The 27,565-nt window shown below is 35.8% G+C and overlaps 1 protein-coding gene across 1 annotated transcript in view; it reads right to left on the reverse strand.

The window, feature by feature from the left end:
• The window catches only part of LOC127846321 (RING finger and SPRY domain-containing protein 1-like), a gene marked incomplete at its 5' end in the record, with an annotated part of 80,364 nt that extends 53,084 nt beyond the window's left edge, over positions 1 to 27,280 (reverse strand). Inside the window, 10 exons of the mRNA XM_052377487.1 lie at positions 5,705 to 5,816; positions 11,243 to 11,386; positions 12,725 to 12,829; positions 14,106 to 14,116; positions 15,487 to 15,627; positions 16,805 to 16,871; positions 21,656 to 21,714; positions 22,458 to 22,584; positions 24,537 to 24,702; positions 27,054 to 27,280. Coding sequence (XP_052233447.1) covers positions 5,705 to 5,816; positions 11,243 to 11,386; positions 12,725 to 12,829; positions 14,106 to 14,116; positions 15,487 to 15,627; positions 16,805 to 16,871; positions 21,656 to 21,714; positions 22,458 to 22,584; positions 24,537 to 24,702; positions 27,054 to 27,280 — 1,159 coding nt within the window. The remainder of the gene's footprint in view (positions 1 to 5,704; positions 5,817 to 11,242; positions 11,387 to 12,724; positions 12,830 to 14,105; positions 14,117 to 15,486; positions 15,628 to 16,804; positions 16,872 to 21,655; positions 21,715 to 22,457; positions 22,585 to 24,536; positions 24,703 to 27,053) is intronic.
• Positions 27,281 to 27,565: the final 285 nt, after the last annotated feature.

Raw genomic sequence — 27,565 nt, forward strand, 5'->3', positions numbered from 1 at the left:
ATAATTGTATATAAACCCATGTGGACATCAAGGATATCAAAACAATCGGTTGAATATGATGTTGCTATGGCGCTTTGTAATACACACAACAATAAATGTTGGCTGTAAAGACTTAAACAAAAATCTCAAATTGTAAACAAAAGCATTTTACTATTTCAAAATCAATATGGACATCAGAAATAGAGGATTAAAATCATATTTCAAATCTGACAAGAAGATCAAAGCAATTCATAATAACTTTAATAGTATTAATAATATATTATTCAATACCAACAGGTACTTATCGCTTTATTGGCTTAAGGGATTTCTATCCTAAATTTGCACATGGTTTATAACATTTTCCATAAAGGACATTGAAATATCATGTGACACTTCAGTTTTACACCGTCAAGGGGTTTGTTTAAGGGGCAATCTTGCACAATGGAAATAGTTGAGCTAAAAACTTCTCATTCAGTTGCAAAAGTATTGTTGTCTGATCATGTTAGAATTTTAATATCTTTTACAATATCCTTCTCAGACAATTAATTAGTTTATCATTTTCAAGTTTGTCTATAAATAATAATTATGAATTTCCTTCCAATCAAGATTGTTTTCAAGAGACTGATAAAACAGATAAAAATCAACAATCATTTCTTAATTGTTTAATCCTTATTTATAGAAGTACTTTCCATATAATTGCAGTTTTGTTGTGTAAGTGCTGTCCCAAAACGATGTGAGTTTGATTTGGGACTGTTCAAATAATAATTTAAGATAACGACACCAAGTAGTGGTTCTACCAAGAAAAGGCAGTTGAAACAGGATATGTCACAGATAATGATTCAAAATTACACATGTTTTGACCCAGCAGAATCCACTTGTAAGATACAGAGGAATTGCTGTCATAAACAATTTTACTTAAAGATGAAAACAAATGACAAAGGGACCATAATTCACCCAAAATTGGTTGCAGCTAAAAGAACTTCCTTTATGATCATTTTAACAGTTAATGCATCGAGTGCTTTTGTGAGGATTTGAGCATATACAATTTTGGAACTATATTTTATGGTAGAAAAAAACACACAAAAAGAGTAACAATTCTGCCAAAAGTGTTTGAAAACAAAATTCATTTTTTATGATGACCTACACATAAAGGCCATTTAGATATTAAAGTTTGATTGAAATCTGCCAAACATTTAAAGGCAGGATACAAGAAGCGCTCACGTGAGACCCCAAGATATATATAATTTCTTAATGTTCTTTTTTTTATTCAATTTGACTTTTTGCCCCAAAGTGACCTCGTTTTAAACTCAGCATAGATAATGGGACAGATTTTCTGCCCAAGTTTAATGAAGATTAGACAATGTATTGTATGTTTCTTCAAGAGAGTTAACAAGGTTTTTTCTTTAATTTCACCTTGTGACCTAGTTTTTAATCCAACATGGCCCAGTTTCAAACTCAGCTAATATTTCATTGGGAAAAATGTTCTGACTAAGTTTTATCACGGTTGGAAAATCAATGTGGTCTCTAGAATTTTCAAGAGCTTTTTCTTTAATTTATCCTAGTGATCTTTTTTTTACCTAATGTGACCCAGTTTCAAATTTGGCCATCATATCATTAGGAAGAATGTTCTGACTTAGTTTCATGTAGATTGGAGAGTAAATAAGACCTACGGCAAAACGTGGCGACAAACTACACACAATCGGCAACAACAGTCTGACAAAAGGAAATCCAATAAGGTCAACATGCGCAAAAAAACAAAATATTGGGACTAGATATTCTATAGTGTAAGAAAAGACAAAGGGACATAATACTGAAAAAAAACTGATTGCATCGGAAATTCCTGTATTTCAAAGCAATATTCACATTCAAGTCATTCAGCTCTACAAGTTTGAGCCAAATAAACCAAGCAGATGAATAGGTGATAAAAACCCAACATTGTGAGGACTAAATTTTCTAATTGAGTCGTGTTCTCAGAATACAGGGCTTAATGCATGTGCGTAAAGTGTCATCCCAGATCAGCCTTTGCAATCTGCACAGGCTAATCAGGGACGACACTTTTTGCTTTTATGATATTTTCAATTTCAAGGAAGTCCCTCCTTACCGAAAATCAAGTTTAGGTGGAAAGTGTCGTCCCTGATTAGCCTGTGCAGAATGCACAGGCTAATCTGGGACGACACTTTACGCACATGCATTATGCACAGTTTTCTCAGAACACGACTCAATTGAAAAAAAAGACGAAGAGCCATAATTCTGCCAAACCTGGTTGCAACCAAAGATCCTGTGCTGATGATCGTCAACACTTCAAATCATTCAGCTGTGCAAGTTTGAGTAGGATCCACCCAGTGGTTGAATAGAAGTTGAAAACAGGTGTAAGGATGTTGAAAATAAAACGCCTCAGGCTTTTAAAGACATCACACTAAAAAACATGTTAATTTAAACTAATTTGACTATTATCATCAGTTTTTGTCAAGCAACTTTCTATCAGGTACTATACCCTTCAGAAATCTTAGTCATTCTAAAATAAAGCTTAAATTATATACCTTATAATTATAAATTCACAGGTAAGCATTAATTTGTGGGCAATAAAAAGAAGTAGAATATTTGCTCAAACATCCAAAACATTGTTAGACACAATACACAAAACACATATTTAGACAAACCCACTTGTCAGTTACAGAGGACTTGCTGCTGCACAAAAATAACCTCAATTTTTTGCAATAATGACAAATAGGCGGTAATTTCAAACACTTTGTTGCAGATACAATTATTACCTTTTTGTTAAAGCTGACCGTTTTAGCAAATTAACAAACCAACGAAGATTTGGCACACAAAATTTGGTTGTACAGTAAAACTGCGATAACTCGAGGAAGCACGGGATTGACCTCGATGCTCAAGTAATCGCAGGTTTCGAGTAATCCATGGTATCATTTGATTTCACTGTTTCAGTTGGTGATGCTTAAATTCTGACCGCAAACGCTTTATGTACATGTAGGACTATGATTGGAAATGAACAGGCTTTGTAAAAAAAATCGCTTAAGGTTACAGTATACTAAACTAAACAATAAGAGTGATCGTTCACTCTTTTGTATACCATACATTTTATCATCATTATGGATTGCTGGTTAATATTTAATTATCATTATAACTGTGTAGCTTATATTTGCATCTCAAAGGATGACAATTTGCAGTGTTTCTAAAACTGCGACAAACTTCACACCTAATCAAGCGTTTTTTGTCTGCTTGATTGCCCTTTTTTCACAACTCGAATATTTAAACCATCCACCAAACGAGAAAGTGTCTTGGAATAATTGCCAGTTAATAAGGTGTGAAATGCCTTTCAGGGACCGGCACACATCCTCGAGTTATCGAAAATGGCATGTTTGAGTTATTGCGGGCATTTTTATATAGAAATTAAAGGAAAATGTTAGGGACTTTCTTTCATGCTCGAGTAATCGCCAGTTTTCGAGAAATCGCCAGCTCAAGTTATTGCAATTCTACTGTATATCTATTTTATAGAAGAAACAAGACATGTGTCCATATGGCACAGATACCTGCCCATTCCATTTCTATCTTAAAACTATGCTCATGTCAGAAACAGATTTAAGATTTAATAGTTTATTTACATCTCATCAACACAATATTGCACATCACAGAGTATTACTATATAATCATAAAACACATGTGCTGCCGCTCAGCATTCTGAGCTATAATAGATGGTAGCGTTGCACAAATTATGTCATCCACTAAGCAGCCCTGAGGCAAGCGCTCAAAGAGCCAGACACACAAACACAGAGAGCTGTTTACTGCTTGATATTATTTGCACAAAATGCATCATAATTTATGTATAAAACACAGCCACTAAATATTTACACATATTGCTAAGAGTATTACTTCAATTTCTTTGCGTGAAGAACGATAACTTGAGACAATCCAACAAGATGTTTATGACCATGTATGAATTTTGACCTCATAAGCCTGATCTTGACCTTTCACGGGTGGTACACATGACACTCACTGTCCTTTTGGTTGCCGTTCATAGTTATTTTTAAATGTGATTACGAATGACAAAGTAATAGCCTGAAGAAGCTTTTTTAATTTTCCACTTTGACCTTTTAACTTGTCCTCTCAGGTAGAGAGATCAGAGTTTTACACACTTTATGATGTTTCCAAATGGTTATCATTGTTGGTAAGTAATTTTTAACAAAAGCACCTCATAACGGGTGCCACACTCGGCTACGGGTGCAGTTTTGAATAAATGAAAGCTTGTCAGATTTTTTTTTTAAAGGCCACAGTGACCTTGACATTTGAGCTAGTGACCCCAAAATGGGTGTGGCATGTAGAACTCATCAAGGAGCATCTACATATGAAGTTTCAAAGTTGTAGGTGGAAGCAATTTGATTTAGAGCCAATGTTCAAAACCTTAACAAAATGTTATGGTTTTAGCACGACGCGGACGTCGGACGACACGACAAGCTGGCTATGACAATACCTCAGGTTTTCTCCGAAAACGCCAAGCTAAAAAGCAAGATGAACAACAATTTTAGATTGGGACAAACTGTTTCATGGCAAATTGTTAACTTTGAACTTTTAATGTGGCCTTGACCTTTAAAGTTTTAAACGTTTTACACACAACACTTTGCCATATAACGGATTGCACCTTTAACCCCTAAGTGTTACTTTAACCTTTCAGGTAGTAAGAAAGGTTTAAACGCAACATGTTGTCTAATGATGATGGACATTTGTGGCATGTTATTACAAAATTCATTAATATGATAGCAAAGTTATATCTGAGACAGGAAACCTCACACAGACAAACAGACACACAGATAGATGGACAGAGAAGACAGTTGGACTGCCATATTTAATCTTATTCAAATAAAGGGACATAAAAATGAGGCTAAAGCATGCCATAATTGGTAACTCTAAATCAGTTGCATATGGAAGGGGGGGGGGGGGGGGGGGGGGGGGGGGTAATGTCCACATATTAAAAAGTATTATTCAGTGGGGAAAAAAGACATAATTCTACTGATAATGGTCTCAGTTCGAATTACCTCCTTTATGTAGGTTCTGTAATGGCTGAAGATAATATCAATTCCAACGAGTTCAAGAAGAGTTTGGTACAAACCTTTGGGGACTAATACTATATATTATATAGTGAACTACCTGGGACATCAACAAAACAGACTGGCCGTCTCTAGAAGAGGCACCTAGGCTTACCATTTCCCATTTCCCACTCAGAAATAAAGTGGAAATGGCTATTTGTTAACAGGATGAAACCAGAACAACCTGCAATTAACTCGCAGGCTGTTCAGGTTTTAGGCTGATTACTGCTCAACTGTAAAGGTTGGAAATGAAGCCTTCAAAACTTAAATCTAGTAAGAAACTAGAAGAGACTACAAACACATCAAAATGCACAGCTGGGTGGTAAAGGTTTAATGACATCCTCAATATATAATTATGTAAAACAGTGTATCTGAGTTGAAAAGGGTTAACCCATTTATGCCTAGCGTCTAGAAAAAAGGCCTTGGCAAACAGCGTAGACCCATGATGCGGCGTCTCATCAGGGTCTGCGCTGTTTGCTTAAATAAATTTCTGTAAGAAATATTCTAAATATAAATATAAATATACTAGACATCCCTAATTTTGGAAATAAATTGATCCAATTTAGAAGGATGGGAGAGTCCACTAGGCATAAATGGGTTACTGACAAGTTGAGTACACCTACCTGGTTTCCAGCAGGGGTGTGTGTGTGGCTGGCTGTGGGCACTGTACCAGATCCTCTGACGACACCCATCATAGGCGATTGAAAACTCATCGTCACCGATGCCATAGCCTTCCTAGAGTTAAGGTGGGTTTATTTCATTATTAAACTTTGAACGCTTTTCTTTTAGCTCAATTCACATCAAATATACCTTGATGTCATACTCCCAATTCTGTCTCCATTGAGACCATTACACCTGCAAATGATGGCATGGTCTTTGTTATAACTTAAAAAATAAACAACAATGATGACCTGTGAAAAAACATTGTTTGGGACAAAAATAATATTTCAAATTAGAAATGAATTCAAACAAGAAAATTGAAAATTCACAAAATATATGTTTAAAACATTAAGGTTGGAAAACAATTTAAAAAAATCATTAATTTGATTTTAATGTTGTTCAAAATAAAGATTTTGCATAGACTAAATCTCAAAAAATTATTTGAAAGATCTGTGTATTTACCTCTCTTTTTTTAATATGAATATTCATTTATTAAAAAGTTGTATTTCCTATCTTTCAGTATAATACTTAAAATTGTTTCTAGTGAGAGCTGCCCCCCAAAAATGAGTAGTGATTTAGGAAACAATTGAAAAATGTTTATATGTTTGTCTTTCTGAACATGTGTTGATGTTGGTATCCAGCAACAGTGTATGTTTTAAAACAAATTTCCCTCCAGTACGATGGCTTAGAAAACACATGTACAGACACATACCATGATTTTATGTAGCTAATCCCTAGTGAACATTCATTAATAATATATTATACAGTGCTCCAGCTAGGATTTGAAAAGGGCAGGGGGGCTTTTTTGTCAAAAGGGCACTTTCGACGCGCAGTATTTTGTCAAAAGGGCACTTTTGACGTGCAGTATTTTGTAAGAAGGGCACGTTCGAGCGCGCGGGTGTTTCTGGAATGCTTCCTATTGCATGTTAATTTATATGTTATAAATAATTGTATTATTCCCATTATTATTAAACCATTCAAATATAATGTCTACAATGAGAATTAAACTAATTACATTATGAATTATCATATGTAAAAAAAAAAAAAAAAAATTTTTTTTTTTTTTTTTTAGGGGGGGGGGGCAGGGCGGAGGTTCGGGGGGGCAGGGCGGAGGTTCGGGAGGGCAGGGCGCGGCGCCCTTCGATTTAGGCCTAGCTGGAGCACTGATTATATATTGATCATGTAAAACTTTGGCAAGCTCTGTTCTAGTAAAAATCAAACAAAACATCAAACAAGATTAAAGTGGTTATGAGGTCTTAGATTTAATCCCTTCTAAAAAAGAGTTCTCAATATGTTCACAAAAGACACCAAGTTCTGGCTCAGACCAGGCCATTTGTCATATAAAATTTTAAATGTCCAGTTTAACATGTATTTGTAAGTGCAGCAGGTTCATACAAACATGTTTGTTAAGTTTCAGTCTTCTGGCTAGAACAATTTTTTCCTAAAATGCAATGCAAGTTGAACAAGATGTGTTTGTCAGAACTACTATGTCCCCATTTGCGCCCCTTTGATGCTATATATTTGACCTTTGGCCTTGAAGAATGACCTTGACCTTTCACCACTCAAAATGTGCCGTTCCATGAGATACACATGCATGCCAAATATCAAGTTGCTATCTTCAATATTGCAAAAGTATTCATTAAATGAGCGATTTTGACCCATATATTTGACCTTTTACCTTGAAGGATGACCTTGACCTTTCACCACTCAAAATGCGCAGCTCAATGAGATACATATGCATGCCAAATATCAAGTTGCTATCTTGAATATTGCAAAAGTTATTGCAAATGTTAAAGTTGGGGCAAAAAAACAAACAAACACACAAACCAACAGACAGGGCAAAAACAATATGTCCCCCACTTTAGTGGTGGGGGACATAAAAATGTAATTTTGGCTAAAAAGGGGCGATTACGTCAGTTATATATGGTGTTGCACTTGTTGATATGATTGCATAAGTTCATTCCTCTAGCAGAAATACTGTTTAAGTTATGCATGACACAAAACAAAAATCTGACAGACTGACAAAAATATGGAAAGACTGTTTGGACAGACAGATAGAAGGAAAGATTTAAGTGATACATGTTCAATATCTGATTAATGGGAGTCAACTTAATAAACAAAAACCATTACTTTGAATGGTTTTGATTGCCCCTATCTTGGAATCAATGTGATTGTGAAATTCATTTGGGACCTTTTCTGATGAACAAAGTTATTAGTCTAAGACAGTTGCTTGGAAAACTATTGCCATTGCAAAAATTGCATTTGAAGATTATTTCTTCAACAAGGGCTGTTTGTAAAACATGCATGCCCCCAATATGGGCTGTCAGTTGTAGTGGCAGCAATTGTGTGAATACGTTTTTTGTCACTGAGACCTTGACCTTTGACCTAGTGACCTGAAAATCAATAGGGGTCATCTGCCAGTCATGATCAATGTACCTATGAAGTTTCATGATCCTAGGCATAATTATTCTTGAGTTATCATCAAGAAATCATTTTAAAGTTTTGAGTCACTGTGACCTTGACCTTTGACATAGTGACCTCAGAACTAATAGGGGTCATCTTCCAGTCATGATCAATGTTCCTATGAAGTTTCATGATCCTACGTGTAAGAAATCTTGAGTTATCATCCAGAAACCATTTTACTGTTTTGAGTCACTGTGACCTTGACCTTTGACCTAGTGACCTGAAAATCAATAGGGGTCATTTGCCAGTCATGATCAATGTACCTATGAAGTTTCATGATCCTAGGCGTAAGCATTCTTGAGTTATCATCAGGAAACCATTTTACTATTTCAAGTCATTGTGACCTTGACCTTCGACCTAGTGACCTGAAAATCAATAGGGGTCATCTGCCAGTCATGATCAATGTACCTATGAAGTTTCATGATCCTAGGCCTAAGCATTCTTGAGTTATCATCCGGAAACCATTTTACTATTTCAAGTACCTCTGACCTTGACCTTTGACCTAGTGACCTGAAAATCTTTAGGGGTCATCTGCCAGTCATAATGAATGTACCTATGAAGTTTCATGATCCTAGGCCTAAGCATTCTTGAGTTATCATCCGGAAACCATTTTACTATTTTCAGTCACTGTGACCTTGACCTTTGACCTAGTGACCTGAAAGTCAATAGGGGTCATCTGCCAGTCTTGATGAATGTACCTATGAAGTTTCATGATCCTAGGCCTTAGCGTTCTTGAGTTATCATCCGGAAACCATCTGGTGGACGGACCAACCGACCGACGGACCGACGGACCGACGGACCGACTGACCGATATGTGCAAAACAATATACCCCCTCTTCTTCGAAGGGGGGCATAAAAATAATGTGATTTGAAATGTTGCATAAAAATTTATGATTGAGAAAGTTGCTTGGAAACTCAAAAGATTGAGTAAATCGCTTGGAAACCCCCTCATAAGAAAGCTAATTTGAAACTCATGTTTGAGAAAGTTGCTAAGAAACTCACACATTTGAGGAAATTACATGGTACCGTAATTACTCTATGTTTTCGGACACTCTAAGTTTTCAGACACCCCTGTTTTTAGCAAAAATAATTATTTTCCGTGACTCTTAACTTTCGGACACACGAGTTTTCGTCCATAATTAATGTCTCTAAGTTTTCGGACAGTATATTTTACAGCCCTATTTTACTAAATTTTGGTCCTGTTTTCGATATCTTATGACACTTCTATCATGGGGTTTTACAACCAGATTAACATCATCAAATATGGCAGGTGCATGCCTGAGGGCAACGGACCATTACATTTGCGTTATTGGGTAAATAACCTTGTAAACCGGTATTAAACAATGGTTTCGCCCGATAGCATAAGCGTTATGACAATTACCAGGGGTAGTGTCAATTAACAGTTCAATTATCTACCGCAATGTTACGACCCCTTCTCAGAAAAATAACTTTGACAAATACTAAACGCTTCTAAGTGTGATGCACCCTATTGTATGTTTTACGAACAATGGAAGGTATTAGACAACAACTATCGGAAATGAACAAACGAAGAATTCATAGTTTGCTTTTTTTTATTGCTTTAATTACAGGTTCATACTAGTGAGTATCGGTACATCACATGCTCATTTCTGAACTCGTTGGTCAAAGTACAACCTTGTTGTAACTTTCTGTTAAATAAATTAAGCATTTAAAATTATTTAAAATGCAGTGCAAACATATATAACTGTAATTTTTACTATACGGCATGGTATTTTACAAGCGCGTTCTATTACCGGTAGTCATTGATACAATTGACGCTATTTTCGGACACTTCAATTTTCGACTCTAAGTTTTCGGACACCTGTATTTTGTGAATATTTTTCGTATCTAAGTTTTCGGACAAGATAAAAATTAATTATTTTTAAGTGTCCGAGAACATAGAGTTATTACGGTAAATCATTTAGTAACTTGCTTGGAAATGAATCACTGAGTAACTTGCATGGAAATGAATCACTGAGTAACTTGCTAGGAAATGAATCATTTAGTAACTTGCTTGGAAATGAATCATTGAGTAACTTGCATGGAAGTCATTGAGTAACTTGCTTGGAAATGTATCACTGAGTAACTTGCTTGGAAATGAATCATTGAGTAAGTTGCTTGAAAATGAACCATTGAGTAACTTGCTTGGAAATGAATCACTGAGTAACTTGCCTGGAAACTTACATGATAAAGAGGTTTGCTTTATGAATCATTAAGTAACTTGCTTGGAAACTTTCATTATAAAGAGGTTTGCTTAATGAATAATTGAGTAACTTGCTTGAAAACGTACATGATAAAGAGGGTAGCTTAATGAATCATTGAGTTACTTGCTTGGAAACTTACATGATACAGATATTGACTTAATGAATCATTGAATAACTTGCTTGGAAACTTACATGATAAAGAGGGTTGCTTAGACTAACATTATATAAATAATGCAGCGAGGAAAATGTGGCTTTCAAACTTACATGATTGAGGAAGTTGATTGTTAACTACTGGGAATGCGATTGACAAAGTTAGTTGGAAGTTCATGAGATGGAGAAAAATGCTTGAAACTGTGCATGATTTATAAATTTGATAGTTAACTCATGATTGAGATAGTTGCTTGAAAACTCATGCGATTCAGAAAGTTTCTTTGAAATGTTTGTTCTTGAGAATATTATTTGCAAAAAAAGTAAATAACAAGGTTGTCAAGCAACTGATATGATTTAGATAATGGCTCGGAAGTTCAGTGATTGTGAAATTGACTGAAACCTCACCTGATTGAGGAAGTTGATTGGAAACTTAAAAGACTGTGAAGATTGCTTTTAAACTTCTATGATTGCCAAAATAATTTGGGAACTCACACCATTGAGCATGATGCAAATAAACTTGCATCATAGGGACAATTACTTGAAAAATAAGATGATAGACCAAATTTGCTGTGAAACTTATGTGGTTTAGATGACAGCTTAAAACATACGTGATTGAAAAGATTGCTCTCAGATTTATATGATACAGAAACATTATAGAAGACTTACATGATTTAGAAAGTTGCTGTCCTTGGTGGCCCAGCCAATCTGCATCACCCCTGCTGTCACTATGGTTACCTCATAGTACCAGACACCAGAATCCACTTGGAATGTACAACGTACGCTCTCAAACGATGACACATCACATCGAGCCTGGTGTAAACAATATATAAAAGATTGAGCTGCAGTCTGAGAAAAGGGGGCTTAATGCATGGAAGTAAAGTGTTGTCCCAGATTAGCCTGTGCAGTCTGCACAGATTTATCAAAAACGACAATAACTAGTTTTAAGGAATTTTTCATTTAAAAGGAGTCTCTCTTAAACCAAAATTTCAGTCTAGGCAGAAAGAGTCTTCCCTGATTAGTGCAAGGCAGAAAGAGTCTTCCCTGATTACAGCAAGGCAGAAAGAGTCTTCCCTGATTAGTGCAGACTGCACAGGCTTAAATACATTGTCACAAAGCGAGGCTCATATAAAGATTTATAAATAAATCCAAATCATGAAGATTGTATAATAAGGAAGTGAAAAATAAATGTATAAGCCCTAATCATTTACACATTCGCATGGTCTTATGACCAGGAGGTCCCTGGTTCAATTGTCACTCAGGGTTAGTTCTTAAGATCAATCCTAATTCTTCAAAGTACAGGTCCTACCAATCAAATGCATTCTTCAACACCTCAATAAGCCCCAGGGTACAATTCATACAATCGAGCTTAAATATATACCCTTAAAAACTGCATTAATATAAAACAAGGGACAAAATTGTCACAAAACCAGGTTTTCATTGTGAAAAAAAATCTGATAAAGGGAGACAACTCAAACTGAACTTTTTAAATGAACAAACAAAATTAACACCCTTTGTAAGTTTGTTTTAAAATAAATCTATTTTTAGTCGTGGCGACCTTGACATTGGAGATATTGACGTGATTCTTTTGTGCAACACACCGTCCCATGATGGTGAACAAATGTGCCAAATGATTTTAAAATATCATAATGAATGACATAGTTATAGCCCAGACAAGCTCATTTATGGCTATTTTTTACCTTTGAACTCAAAGTGTGACCTTGACCTTGGAGATATCGACGTAATTATTTCGCGCGACACACCGTCCAATGATGGTGAACAAATGTGCCAAATGATTTTAAAATCTGACAATGAACGACATAGTTATGGCTCGGACAAGCTCATTTATGGCCATTTTTGACCTTTGAACTCAAAGTGTGACCTTGACCTTGGAGATATAGACGTAATTATTTCGCGCGACACACCGTCCAATGATGGTGAACAAATGTGCCAAATGATTTTAAAATCTGACAATGAACGACATAGTTATGGCCCGGACAAGCTTGTTCCGCCAGCCCGCCAGCCAGCCCGCCAGCCAGCCAGCCAGCCAGCCAGCCCGCCCGCATTCGCCAATCTAATAACCAGTTTTTTCCTTCGGAAAACCTGGTTAATAAAAAGGGCAAGTTAACAGCTAGTCCAATTTTCACACACCTCCAGTCCGTTGGGTGCTATCTTGAGATATTCACTGACATCTTGACTGTTCAGCATGACGTTGATATTACGCACGTCCTCTTTCTCATACGAGTATCCTCGTACCTACACAGAAATTGTGTATAAGTGACCATTAAAATGTTGTATTGTTCCACATGTTTTGTTTGTTTGCATATTCCAATTTTTCACTGTGCTTATCAGTATTTCAGGCATATTATGGCAGTCAGTTAACCCTTTCCCACTCAGAGCCAAAGTGAAAATGGCTATGTGCAAACAGCATAAAACCAGCACAGCCTGCGAGTAACTCACAGTCAGGTTTTATGCTGTTTGCTGCTCATCAGTATCTAAGGGTTGGAAATGAAGCCTTTAAAACTTGAATTTGTTAAGAAAGGTCTAGTATGATAAATCCAACAAAAACACATATTTTTCTTTCCTTTTTTATCAACGTTTCGGCTCACGCCTTCATCATGATAATACAAATAATAACAGAAAGCGGATGTTACAAATGTTATGTTAAGAAAGGTCTTAAATTAAATGTAACTTTCTAAGGGACAACAAATGCATCAAAATAGCCTTCTCAAAGGTAAAGGATTAATCTGCTCACACTTTTCCAGGGTTGGTTTACCAGTACTAAGTGTACATTCTTATGTCAGTAAACGATGACTGCCCTACTTGACAGCTCTAGAAATAATTTCACAACTAATAGCCACACAAGTTATGTTGTCGGGCTGGGAATCAAACCTGAATTCCTCTGATTTGTAGCCCAGCGCTCTACAAGTAAGCTACCTGGAGTTTTTACTTGGAAAAAGTTTTTTTTGTTAAACACAATGCCCCTTACTGCGCGGCTTTAAAGCCATATATTTGACCTTTGAACTTGAAGGATAACCTTGACCTTTCACCACTCAAAATGTGCAGCTCCATCAGATACACATGCATACCAAAATATCAAGTTGCTATCATCAATATTGTAAAAGTTATGACCAAGGTTAAAGTTTTGGGACAGACACACACATACAATGACAGACAGACACATACAATGACAGACAGACAGGCCAAAAACAATATAGCCCGGATCATTCAATCCGGGGGCATACAAATATTAAAAGCAATAGTTTGCTTAAGATAAATATTTATAAAGTGGAGAAATGCATTTTTATTTTCCAAAAAGAAATCATGTTAAATGAACACCCCTTACTTTGGAACTAACAATTATATACAGAAAACCAATCCAAACCAACATGTACACAAATTTTAATTTGAGTAGACTTAAAGAATGAACTGTATAAAGTATCATAGCATGTATATTCTTAACACATGCATAGTTGATAAAACTATACTGTAACATTTGCAAGTTAATGTTAACTGTAAATTGTGTACTTACTTCAGAGGTAACTGAAATGGAAATGTTTGCAAATATCAATCATTTTCTAAAAAAACATCAATACATACACTGGAATACATAACTGAATGGACTATAACAGAACTTGAAGAAGACAAATGAAATTGAAATGGATAACCTGCAAATGTTGAGTATAACTATAAGTAAAGTCAATCTCTAAATTGTGTTATTAGCTACATGTACTTCACAAGGTGATATATTCAATCAATGACCTCAGGTGATGAGCATGCAAATCTGCCATATATACTTTGAAAATACCAAAAATAATGTATCCCTCTTCTAATTGAGTTGTGTTCTGAGAAAACTGGGTATAATGCATGTGCGTAAAGTGTCGTCCCAGATTTGCCTGTGTAGTCCGCACAGGCTAATCAGGGACGACACTTTCCTCCTAAATTGGATTTTTGCTAGGAACAGACTTCAATTTAACCAAAAATGTCATAAAAGCGGAAAGTGTCGTCCCTGATTAGCCTGTGCCTACTGCAAAAACTAATCTGGGACAACACTTTACGCACATGCATTATGCCCAGTTTTCTCAGAACACGACTCAATAAGTATTAACAACACTCCATAAAGCTCCATGTTGATACCCAGAAACGTGAGAGAATAGTTTGCAAAAGCAAATTCGTTGAATATTCCATGCCAATATGCTTCTGGACACAAAGGTGTTATATTTGACACTCAAAAAAGCATTTTTTCAAGATACAAAGGACCATAACTCCGTTATTAACAGATGGTGTACAATGCCATTTGGCGTGCATCATCCAATTATCCATAATTATACTCATACCAAGTTTCAATGAAATCTGCCAAAGCACTTCCAAGATATGGCTCTGGACACAAAAGTGCCGGACGGCCGGGCGGAAAGACGGACGGATGGACGGACAACGCCAAAACAATATCCCTCCGCCTATGGCGTGGGATAATTAGCCTAAGTGCAAAGGCACAGAGCTCTGCAAAAAATATTGAGACATACAAAATTAACGTCTTGCACTTTTACATACTCTAAACACCATATCTATAAAGTTTCATGCCAGTAGGCAGAACACTAAGAGACAGGTTTACAACACTTAGTATGCATTTACAATTATGTGAGTTCCCCAAGTTTCCCTAAGTTCAAGGGCATATAACTCTTCAAAGAATATCGCGATATTCACCAAAATAATGTCTTCCACTTTTTCATAGTACAAACACCATAAATATGAAGTTTCTTGCTAATCAGCAAGAAAACTGAGAAACTTAATGTTCAATACATAAAGCATACATGCACAATAACATTGGTAAAAGATTTAATGATGTTGTGTGCCATTGCAGCTATGAAGTTATGAACAAGAACAAAAACAACATAAACAACAAAAACGCTTACACAGGTTGTCCAGGCTCCAGCGTGCACAGAATCCGACCTCACGTTTCAAGAAGTCGCCATCTTCCCAGAGTTTCTCAAGACTCTCCAGGGGATTTGGTGTAACGTCATTTAAGGCTTTTGATATGATCACTTTATTTTCGCCTTGAAAGGTACATTATGTCAAGTGAATTTATCATGTCATCCAACGATTTCAATACAACCACAAAATTTGCGTCTTGAAAAGATCATTATGTAAAAGGTATCGTCAAGTCGTAAAAGGCTTTCAAAAGGATAACGTAATTTACGCCCTGTAAAGACCATTATGCAAACAGAATTTATCCTATCATCTGACGCTTATTACACAATCATTTTATTTTTCCCTTGAATAGATCATTAAGGAAAAATAAATTGTAAATTTTTTGAAGGCTTTCAATATCATAACATCATTTTTGCCTTGAAAAGATCATAATGTAAAGGGACTTAATCAATTTGTTGAAGGCTTTTTGTATGATCATTTTATTTTCACCTTGAGAAGATCATTATGTAAAGGGAATGGGCAATTCATAAATTGCTTTAAAGATGATCAATTTATTAACACTATGAAAGATAGTATAAAAAGGATATGTGTCAATCGTTACATGCTTTTTATATTGCAAGATATATAAATTACGTTTGCGATATGCCAAAGTTTGCAGTAAAAAAGTTTATCTTGTATGAATAGAAATAAAAACTTATTTTCAATACCCAGCAAACTTATTACGGCCTCTTGGTCTGGTAACATAGATTTTACATGATACAAAATGCTCTTTTTTGTTTTTATGCGGGACAATATATTCAACACATGATCATGTACCAAGTTAGTGTTTGTGTGTTGTATGAACAGATATTGTTGTGGGAAATTAAAATGGAATATATTGTTCCACACAAAATATAAAAACAAGCATGTTGTATTTTGTTAAATCTATGTACGTTACCATACCACATCATTGAAAGTTTGGCTGTAGCCATAAGGAACACTGATTTTTTATGGGTTAACTTTATTTTACAAATATTTTGCGAAATATTCGTTGATTTTGAGTATTTAAATCTTGTAAAATTTGCTTAAAATCTGCAAAGCGTTTCAGGAGAAGCTGTTTGATGGAACAGTATGGACGAATGTAGGATGACAGACATCATGGTATCCTAAAAGCTCTGAATGACCACTACCTTGTGGGTGAGCTAACTAAAAACTCCCTGACGTATGGTATTATTATTATCACTAGCAGAAGAAGTGTCAGTGTACTACAGTATTTTGTTTATTTCACATCTTTAATACCTTATACAATAAATGTTCACTTACTTGTCTGCGAGAATTTTTCCAATGCCACAATTGAATGTAAAATGATGACATATGCATTTGTTCTACCCTGCAACATAACAAAAATTATTATTACCTCACGCATTACTGGTATATACGTTTAAATAGCTTTGATTTGCTGTTTTATTGAAAAGATTTGCTAATGAAAATGAATTGTGAACTGTTGCCTGGCCAATATTTGAAACTGTTTACTTCCTCAAAACCAGGAGTTTCTGTAAAAATAACAAGAGCACCGCCTTGCGGGTGCAGACCGCTCATCTATTTTCTTTTTAAAGGTGAAGGGACTCTCATTTTCAATCATAAAGGAGGGAGGGGTGAAGTGAAGAGGGGTGTATAGTGTGTGGGTGTGGACATTTATTACATTATCTTCCAAAAATGCGGGGGGGGAGGGATGTTGGTGAGGGGGGATTCTTGGGTGCGATGGTTGGATGGTATTTCAAACATAAAATAATAAAAATAAATATTTGTGTTTTTTAACCGTTTCAAAAAAAACTGAGGAGCTGCGCCATGAGCGCATGATACGCCCGTCGTTCGCCAATGAAGTAGTAAGGTAATAAATAACCCTTTGAATCATTTTTTTACTTCAGTTTATTTGTATTTGAATACATGGTTTATTTTATAAGTACATGAGCATGGAGCGCCGTCTCCTTGACATTCATACCATATCTTTTTTTGAGTATATGTATGCATTTCTTTAGAGGATATGGAGTTGAAGTAAACCTGTTATAGATATTTTGACCAATAATAAAAGAGAAATGTAGATGGGTAAGTGGTAGTGTACAATCGGAATAGAAAAAAGCTCACCTTGTTCAATTTTTCAGGGATACTATTTCAATGGAGCATAATGTATCATCTTGCAACATCAATTTAGATTGAGGTTTGTCCATAGAGCAATTAGAAGAATACACAAGTAATATCTGCAAAAATGTTTGTCAATAATGTTTGTCATAAATGAGATGGTATACTCAAGATTTATTGACTGAGAGAAATCCAGATAGCTTTATGATCTGAGAAGTATGTCTCTAGTGTGCCACATTGGAAGTTGTCAATATTTGTGAATATCAAATCAATAGTGGATCCGTAGTCATTAGTAGGATCAGTTACCACTTGTTTGTAGTCCAGCTGTTGAACCATTAGTTTGTGCAGTCGGTTTTTGTCTGGTGTTTCTTTATTCCAATCAATGTTGAAATCACCCATCACTACTACTTTTGAATCTTTGATGTGTTTTTTGTGAATAGATAAAAGTAGCTCGCAAAGTTGTTTTGTTGGTTTATTTGGCGGTTTATACACATTTATTATAGCCAAATCTGCCATTGCTGTTGTTCTTGAGATTGCTATTTCAATGCCTTCAAAGGATTCATTTGATGGGAAATCACATTTTTTTTGTTTTTTTGTTTGTTTGTTGAAATTTTGACGAACAAAGTCCCATAACTCTGGAACGACAATTCAGAATTCCGTCAAAAACGAAAGGGGATCAGGGTTTATCAATATTAAGATTGTGTTGAAATTTGAAAAAAATCCATCGAAGGATATTTGAGCTACAGTAGGACATTCAATGAAATCACGAAATTTTGACGAACAAAGTCCCATAACTCTGGAACGACAATTCAGAATTCCGTCAAAAACGAAAGGGGATCAGGGTTTATCAATATTAAGATTGTGTTAAAATTTGAAGAAAATCTGTCAAAGGATATTTGACGTAGCGTACGACATTAACAGACGGACGGACGGACGGCTACGGTAGGACATTCAATGAAATCACGAAATTTTGACGAACAAAGTCCCATAACTCTGGAACGACAATTCAGAATTCCGTCAAAAACGAAAGGGGATCAGGGTTTATCAATATTAAGATTGTGTTGAAATTTGAAAAAAATCCATCGAAGGATATTTGAGCTACAGTAGGACATTCAATGAAATCACGAAATTTTGACGAACAAAGTCCCATAACTCTGGAACGACAATTCAGAATTCCGTCAAAAACGAAAGGGAATCAGGGTTTATCAATATTAAGATTGTGTTAAAATTTGAAGAAAATCTGTCAAAGGATATTTGACGTAGCGTACGACATTAACAGACGGACGGACGGACGGACAGACAGACGGACGGACAGACGGACGGACGGACGGACAGACGCGGGGTATAAAAATTGGGGGAGGGGGGGGTGGGGTTGGGGGGGGGTATAGTGTGAGGGTGTGGTGGTCATTTGTGAGATGATCTTAAAAAAAAAAAAATATGGGGGGGATTCGGCGGAGCGGGGCGGAAGGGGTTGGGGGATTCTTGGGTGCGATGGTTGGACGGTATTTCAAACATAAAATAATAAAAATAAATATTTGTGTTTTTTTACTGTTTCAAAAAAAAAATTGGGGGGGTTGGGCGGGGGGGGGGTATAGTGTGAGGGTGTGGTGGTCAGTTGTGAGATGATCTTAAAAAAAAAAAAAATAGGGGGGGATTTGGGGGGGAGGGGGGAGGGCACGGGGGATGGTTTGGGTGGAGTCTATTGTGGTATGTCAGGTAAGAGTAGTTTTGTCAAAGTATCTATCAAATCTAATCATAAATAAAGAAGTTATGGACATTTTAACAAAATTTAATAATTTGACCTTGAGAGTCAAGGTCATTCAAAGGTCAAGGTAAAATTCAACTTCCCAGGTACAGTAACCTCATGATAGCATGAAAGTATTTGAAGTTTGAAAGCAATAGGCTTGATACTTAAGAAGTAAAGTGGATAGAAACACAAAATTTAACCATATATTCAAAGTTACTAAGTCAAAAAAGGGCCATAATTCTGTAAAAATGACAACCAGAGTTATGCAACTTGTCCTTTTACTGTACCGTCATAATAGTTTGCGAGTGTTCCAAGTATGAAAGCAATATCTATGATACTTTAGGGGTAAAGTGGACCAAAACACAAAACTTAACCAAATTTTCAATTTTCTAAGTATAAAGGGCCCATAATTCTGTCCAAATGCCAGTCAGAGTTACATAACTTTGCCTGCACAGTCCCCTTATGATAGTTAATATGTGTTGCAAGTATGAAAGCAATAGCTTTGATACTGTAGGAATAAAGTGGACCAAAACACAAAACTTAACCAAATTTTCAATTTTGTAAGTATAAAAAGGGCACATAACTCTGTTAAAATGCCAGTCAGAGTTACATTACTTTGCCTGCACAGTCCCCTTATGATAGTTAGTAAGTGTTGCAAGTATGAAAGCAATAGCTTTGATACTTACGGAATAAAATGGACCTAAACACAAAACTTAACCAAAATTTTCAATTTTCTAAGTATAAAAAGGGCACATAATTCAGTCATAATGCACGCCAGAGTTATCTAACTTTGCCTGCCCAGTCCCCTCATGATAGTAAGTAAGTGTACCAAGTTTGAATGCAATAGCATTGATACTTTCTGAGAAAAGTGGACCTAAACGCAAAACTTAACCAAAATTTTCAATTTTCTAAGTATAAAAAGGGCACATAATTCTGTCAAAATGCACGCCAGAGTTATCTAACTTTGCCTGCCTAGTCCTCTCGTGATAGTAAGTAAGTGTACCAAGTTTGAATGCAATAGCATTGATACTTTCTGAGAAAAGTGGACCTAAACGCAATACTTAACCGGACGCCGACGCCGACGCAGACGCCGACGCCAAGGTGATGACAATAGCTCATTTTTTTTTTTCAAAAAATAGATGAGCTAATAAAATGGCAGTATTCCGTACATTGGAGCAATGCTTCCAATTTTTGGATTATACCCAGAATATTTTTGGTATCAAATACAACAGACCATACAAATGAGTCGTACTCTGTGAAAAGAAAGTTAAATGCATGTGCGTAAAGTGTAGTTCCAGAGTAGCCTATGCAATCCGCGCAGGCTAATCAGGGACGACACTTTCTGCTTTTATGATATTTTCTGTTTAAAGAAAGTTTCTTCTTAGCAAAAATAAATTTTTGGCGGAAGGAAACCCATAATCATGTTATATTTCTTATAATAAGGTAATAAAACATATATGTCATGTGTACTTGTGGAACAGTTAAAATTGTGGGCCCTTTGTGTTTGAATTAACATTTCGAACTGTTCCAACAATATCCAAGAAATAATTGTGTATTTAGGAATGCACTAATTTATCACGGCAAGTAGTGTTGACTTCTTGCACCAAGCAGTACATGTAAAAATTTCTGTGAATGCTCTCCAGCTGATAAACCTTTTCCCACTCAGAAGCAAAGAGAAAATAGCTATGTGCAAACAGCATAAAACCATACCAGCCTGCCAGTAACTCGCAGTCTGTTCGGGTTTTATGCTGTTTGCTGCTCATCAGTATCTAAGAGTTGAAAATGCCACCTTAAAAACTTGATTCTAATTAGATAGGTCTTCAATTTAATTTCTAAGGGACTTAAAATATGTGAAAATACGTATCTAAGTGGTAAAGTGTTAAATATGTATCTAAGTGGGAAAGGGTTAAATACGTATCTAAGTGGGAAAGGGTTAAATACGTATCTAAGTGGGAAAGGGTTAAATACGTATCTAAGTGGGAAAGGGTTAAATACGTATCTAAGTGGGAAAGGGTTAAATACGTATCTAAGTGGGAAAGGGTTAAATACGTATCTAAGTGGGAAAGGGTTAAATACGTATCTAAGTGGGAAAGGGTTAAATACGTATCTAAGTGGGAAAGGGTTAAATACGTATCTAAGTGGGAAAGGGTTAAATACGTATCTAAGTGGGAAAGGGTTAAATACGTATCTAAGTGGGAAAGGGTTAAATACGTATCTAAGTGGGAAAGGGTTAAATACGTATCTAAGTGGGAAAGGGTTAAAGTTGTTCAGCATGATATACATCCTACCAAATTGTTGATCAAGTAGTCCAAGACTTCCTGAGATAACAAAGTGATGCTGTTAGGACCTGAAAAAGAAATGAGCATCGCTATGTGAAAAGGGGGTTTAATGCATGTGCGTAAAGTGTCTTCCCTGATTAGCCTGTGTGGACTGCATAGGCTAATCTGGGAACAACATGATACTATCGTCTTTTATTGTATTTTTCGTTTGAAAGAAGACTCTTTTTGACGAAAATCCAGTTTAGGTGGAAAGTGTCGTCCCTGATAAGCCTGTGTAGATTGCACAGGCTAATCAGGGAAGACACTTTACGCACATGCATTAAACCCTTTTTACAGAGCAATGCTCAAATTAATAAAACGTTTATTAGATAATCTAAAATAACCAACAAATAAATTGCTGAATTTTATTTTAACATATGAATCGAATTAATCACCTTATGTATTTAAATGTAAACCATTCCTATAGAATCATTCAGTCATTGTATTGGAATTTACTAAATATTCAACTTTTGTTAGTGACTTCTATTGATAGAATTCATGTAATTTATAATAGAGATGTTAAGTATATAAATGTCTGCTCATTATGCTTATCATTTCTGCCAAGTTATTTAAAAATCCATCCATGGCAGAGACATAGAAATTCTCAGGAAACTGTGTAAGTTATTGATCTTATATATTTCACCTTTGAACTGTGATCTTGAACTTTGACCTAGGGCCCTTCATCTTAGCTTTTTTTTGCAGAAAATTTGATGGTGCGCCAGTAATGCAAGAATTGAAAATAAAAAATAATACAAATATAATAAGTCCAAACCTGCAAGTTTTTCAGCAAGACATCCAAGCAAGACACACATGTTCCTTTGGCAGCGTAGGTTTTTATAAGCAGATGCCGGTCCATGTTTGGTAAGGCCAAGGTTGCGGCGTAATTCTACGATGGCTTCCTAAAAAACAAATGGGAAACAAGTTTAACTGCATACAAGGGAACTTGTGCTTGAAATGCAAAGCGGGGAAAAAGAGGCTATTATTTTGTTAATAATCTAAACTTGTGACCTTGACCTTTGACTGATAACAAAAACATGTACTTGATACAATGACAAGAAATAATAACCAAGAGGCAAACAAATCCTCTTGCTGACATAAATTGGCAAATATGATTTTTTGAAATGTGATATAAAAAATACTCCCCCATAGGATAACCCCTTTTTACATCAGAAAGCTTTGTAGCAGGTGCTTGATATAGATTAAATCCCAGGGTCTGGTTGCTCAAAACTTTAAACTGAATGGTTGACCCTTTGATATATGTGTTAATTGTAAAGAGATGTGTATGCTCCAAGAATGTGCATAATGTTTGATTATAAAATTGCTTTCAACATTAAGTTCATTTGTGTTCGCAATTAACAGTCTGTTACCTGTAATGACCTATAAAGTTCTGAGCAACTGGATCCTGGATTTTGCATAAAAGGAGATGAAAGCAGGCTTTTTTTCCAAATTCATTACAAAATGGTGATATGTTTTGATATTTTTAACCATTTCAATCACTAGATTCATGTAAAGTATTTAAAATCAAAGCAATAAGAAAATATAATTTGTGAAGTGAAGTTGAAGAATTCAAATAAAAAATTTCAATTAGAAGTGACCGTTAATTGTTGTCATGTGATGTAAACCAAGCTGCTGCTACTGGAGTGTTAATATCTGCCTGAGAGAATCCAAGTTGTATCAGCCTAGTGAAATATTCCCTTCCTAATACGTTCATCTCTGGACCACTACTTCCTGCTACACTGGACAAATAAGCTGTGCTACACCTGTGCTAGTACTAGTATTTAAATTAACCCTTTAGCACTTGTATACATATTTTTTGCATTAGTAGTCCAATAGAAAGTTAAATTTAATTTTAAATAATGACCTTAATTAATAAATTCGAGTTTTAAAGGCTTCATTTCCAACCCTTAGATACTGATGAGCAGCAAACAGCATAAAACCTGAACAGACTGCAGTTACTCGCAGGCTGTTCTGGTTTTATGCTTCATTTCCAACTCTTAGATACTGATGAGCAGCAAACAGCATAAAACCTTAACAGACTGTGAGTTGCTCGCAGGCTGTTCTGGTTTTATGCTGTTTGCACATACATGTAGCCATTTTCACTTTGCTTCTAAGTGGGAAAGGGTTAAAACAATTAATAAACCTCCCACACCCCGTCTCCACAAGTTGAACAGATAAACTGAAATAACAGTAGGTCCTACCACACCTTTGTGTTAAATGCGTCGATCACACTTTTGTTACCAGCAGATTTGTGTGAGTCAGGTTATATAAACATTTACAGGGTTTGACTTTAATATTCTCTGTTCATTAAATAAAATGTTTAGGAAGGAGTGTTTTTGACAACTGTGAAAATTGTGGTGAGCGACTAGAAAGTAAAGTAAGAGCTACCTGTTTGCCATCTGGTAGCCATGCAGGGTAACTGGCTTTTTATAGATTTTAACACACCTTCATTGATGAAAATTTTGACAGTTATTTAAAATAAATTGTAACAAAATGCAAATATTAATTAATGGACCTTGAACACTGCCAAGGCTAACATATGTGAACATGTACATAGAACCAGGAGCTTTGTTAAATAGAAACTTTTTTAGAATTGGCGATATAAATGTATGATGCCTTAGATATTTTAGTACCGCTTGAACTAAGAAAGGACTGTACACAAGTTAGAAAAAGACATTTGCTCAAGTTTACAATGATTTAAATAGCAGTGTTCACCTTATTACATGTAGGCTTTAATAAACAAACCAAACCTTGTTCTGGTAAAACTGGACTGCACAAGCTAATGTTGGATGACACTTTACATACCTATATATGAAATTGGCCCAGTTTTCCCTGAGCAACGATCAATCAATACCTTGGTGGGCAGGGGGCACTCATCAAGAAGCAGTGTGATCACAGCAGGTCCCAGCGGGGCATCCATGGGTATGGCCAGTATAAGTGACTGGGCCACGTCAAGCCAGCCCATCTCGGTCTCCGCGATCTTGTGCAGAGTCATCATCGCGTGTGGAGGTTCAGTCTCACTGAAAAGGGAGGCAGTGATTCATTTCGCCGTGCGTCCCGCGTGCCAGACGCACGTTTTGGGGGGGGACGCATCATTCTCAAACATGTACATCCTCTGGACGCCTCGTTTAAAAACTCTGATTTTCAACATCGTCAAAGTTGTACATGAGACAAGCCAAACACATGTCAACACCGTTTTGAAAAGTAGAACGGAAGTAACATTACTAAATTTGGAATGTAGTACGCGTATTTTGAAGTACGCGTTTGTTGATTGGTTGAAATGGTTGAAATATATAAATTATCCAATCAGTTACAGCGTTTTATTAATAGTTTGTTGGACGTTTAATTGGCTGTCCCTGATGGTACACAAAGAAAATTCCCCCAAAAAGCTTTTCAAAATTGATCCTCAACAATTTAAACTCGCTTAGTAGATATTTATCGATAACGCAGCCTCGATGTAAACCATGTGGTTTAAATGTGAAGAATTAACGACAGAAAACAAAGTTTGCGTTCGTCTGTTGTGAGCGCAGACAGTTATATAGTAAATCGATGTTATTATACTTTTCTGGATTAATTGAGCATATTTTTTTTCTAAATTAACAATAAAATTTTTACAAGTTCTGAAATAAATAGCCTCTTTTATTTTTATACGGTACATACATATTAGTGATACAGATCGTACAATATTCTGTCCTATGTAACGTAGAATGTAAGTACATATAACAACACAGACATCTGCTGTTCATACTGCAGGATGTGAAAGGGGTTTTTCTGTACAGAATAAGGTCTTGACCAAATTCAAGAACAGGTTTACTGTAGGGAAACAAGACAAACTTATGGGAGTGAAATTGTGCAATTTTGCCCAGAATGAATTTGTGGAAAAAGCTCTCCCTGTTTGGAGAAAAAACAAGTTGAGAAGGCTATACACCTTAAATACAGTATGAATGTTTTAACACTACATGTTAATCTGTATCGAAGGTGTAAACCTTTGACCAAAGGAGAAATTGTCTTTTGTCACACTGTTTGAAAGGGCTAATTTTGACCAAAAAATTATAAACACTAGTCATCCAATTTATTAAAACTCTAGTCAATCCAAATTGTTAAAGATGTTAAAAGTTCTCTGTTTAAGATGTTATATGTTTCACTGTTTGTTATTAAAAGTAAAACAAATAAAGATTTTACTTGCTATAAACTTATTTCTGTTTTTAGCTCTTAAATTGCATAAAAGAGCCCCTGGCTAAGGTGTATCATTTTAAGTAGATTATTTGTAACTAATTTACAAAGACACAATCTGGGACCCATTGTTTTCAGTTTGGACCCATTGTTTCAAAATATGCGAGTCCCAGGGACTCATTGATGTAGATTTCAAAATGAATCACTGGGGAGGTAATGGGTGAAGACTGAAGGACTGAAAGGAAGGTAAACTGGTAGGTGAATGAAAGATGGGTAAATGATAGGTGACTTAGAGGGAAGTAACTGGTGGGTGACTGAAAGGGAGGTAATTGGTGAAGACTGAAGGACTGAAAGACAGGTAAACTGGTAGGTGAATGAAAGATGGGTAAATGATGGATGACTTAATACATGGAAGTAACTGGTGGGTGACTGAAAGGGAGGTAATTGGTGATTGACTGAAAGGGAGATAACTAGCAGGTCAATGAAAGATGGCAAAATGATTTGTGACTGAATGGGAGGTAACTGGTGGGTGACTAAAAGGGAGGTAACTGGAAGGTGAATAAAAAATGGGTAATGATGAGTAACTGAAACGGATGTAACTGGTGAGTGACAGAAAGAAAGGTAACTGGTGGGTGACTGAAAATCAGGTAACTGTTGGGTGACTGAAGGGAGGTAAATGATGAGTGACTTAAAGGGACGTCAATGGCGAAATACTGAAATGATGATCATTTAAGGATGCATTCTATATAATGTGACCATTGGATTATACACCTTTAACCTGCAAATATATCTTGTAGTGATAAGAAAATCTTCTTTAATTTTCTGGTTTATTGCATGCTCTCAGAGGATGCGTACTTTAAAAACAATTCAATTTAAGCATCACAATGTGCTCCATAAATATTGTGGAGTTTCATTAAAGAGGCAATTTTAACTTGCACTGTTTCAATATATTTGACAATATTGCTACTATGTTTGTAAAATATTCACATTAATGTATATTTACCTATACAGGAAAAACCAGAACAGAAAAGTGTTAAGTTTACTCTAATTATAAGAATTAACATTGTTCTGTTAGTAAATAAATAACTCATGACTTACTGCTACTAAATTCAGAGTGTAATATTATTATACAGTGAATAAAAAAAATGTGAATTTGCAACCAACTATGCACTATAAGTATTAAAGCAAGGACATTTACTTATCAATCAATGTCCGTATGACAGACAAAGTGTCAAGCACCAAGGCCATGGCAAACTTCTTCTGTGAATGCGGCATCATTCCTCCACTAGATGAATTAGAGCCTGCAGGTTCTACATCAGATGCCCTCTCTGGGGGACTACGAGTATTTCTTGATGTAGATATCACTTGCGGAGACCCATTTTTATCCTTACAAACACAACTTCCCATGGTATGTGTTGTCTTCAGTCAAATTTGAATGAATCGTCTGGTAATAGTTTTATAATTGTTTGATGGCATAATGATTAAAGTTTCCAGTTTAATTTTTCCAACATCTAGTCATATTCCCATCTTTTGTCTCACTGGTAAAATGAATGACGATACCGGTAAAGGTGTACATGGTGTTATCTGAAGAAATAAGAAAGGCATGAACAAACACCAGAATCTCATCTATTAAATCAATGAATTTGGGTATTAACATCTGGTCATGATCTCTCATTGTATTTGTCATTACTTTATTACATAGCAATTTTG

This window comes from Dreissena polymorpha, chromosome 9, assembly GCF_020536995.1.
Source record: "Dreissena polymorpha isolate Duluth1 chromosome 9, UMN_Dpol_1.0, whole genome shotgun sequence".
Taxonomy (NCBI): Eukaryota; Metazoa; Mollusca; class Bivalvia; order Myida; family Dreissenidae; genus Dreissena; species Dreissena polymorpha.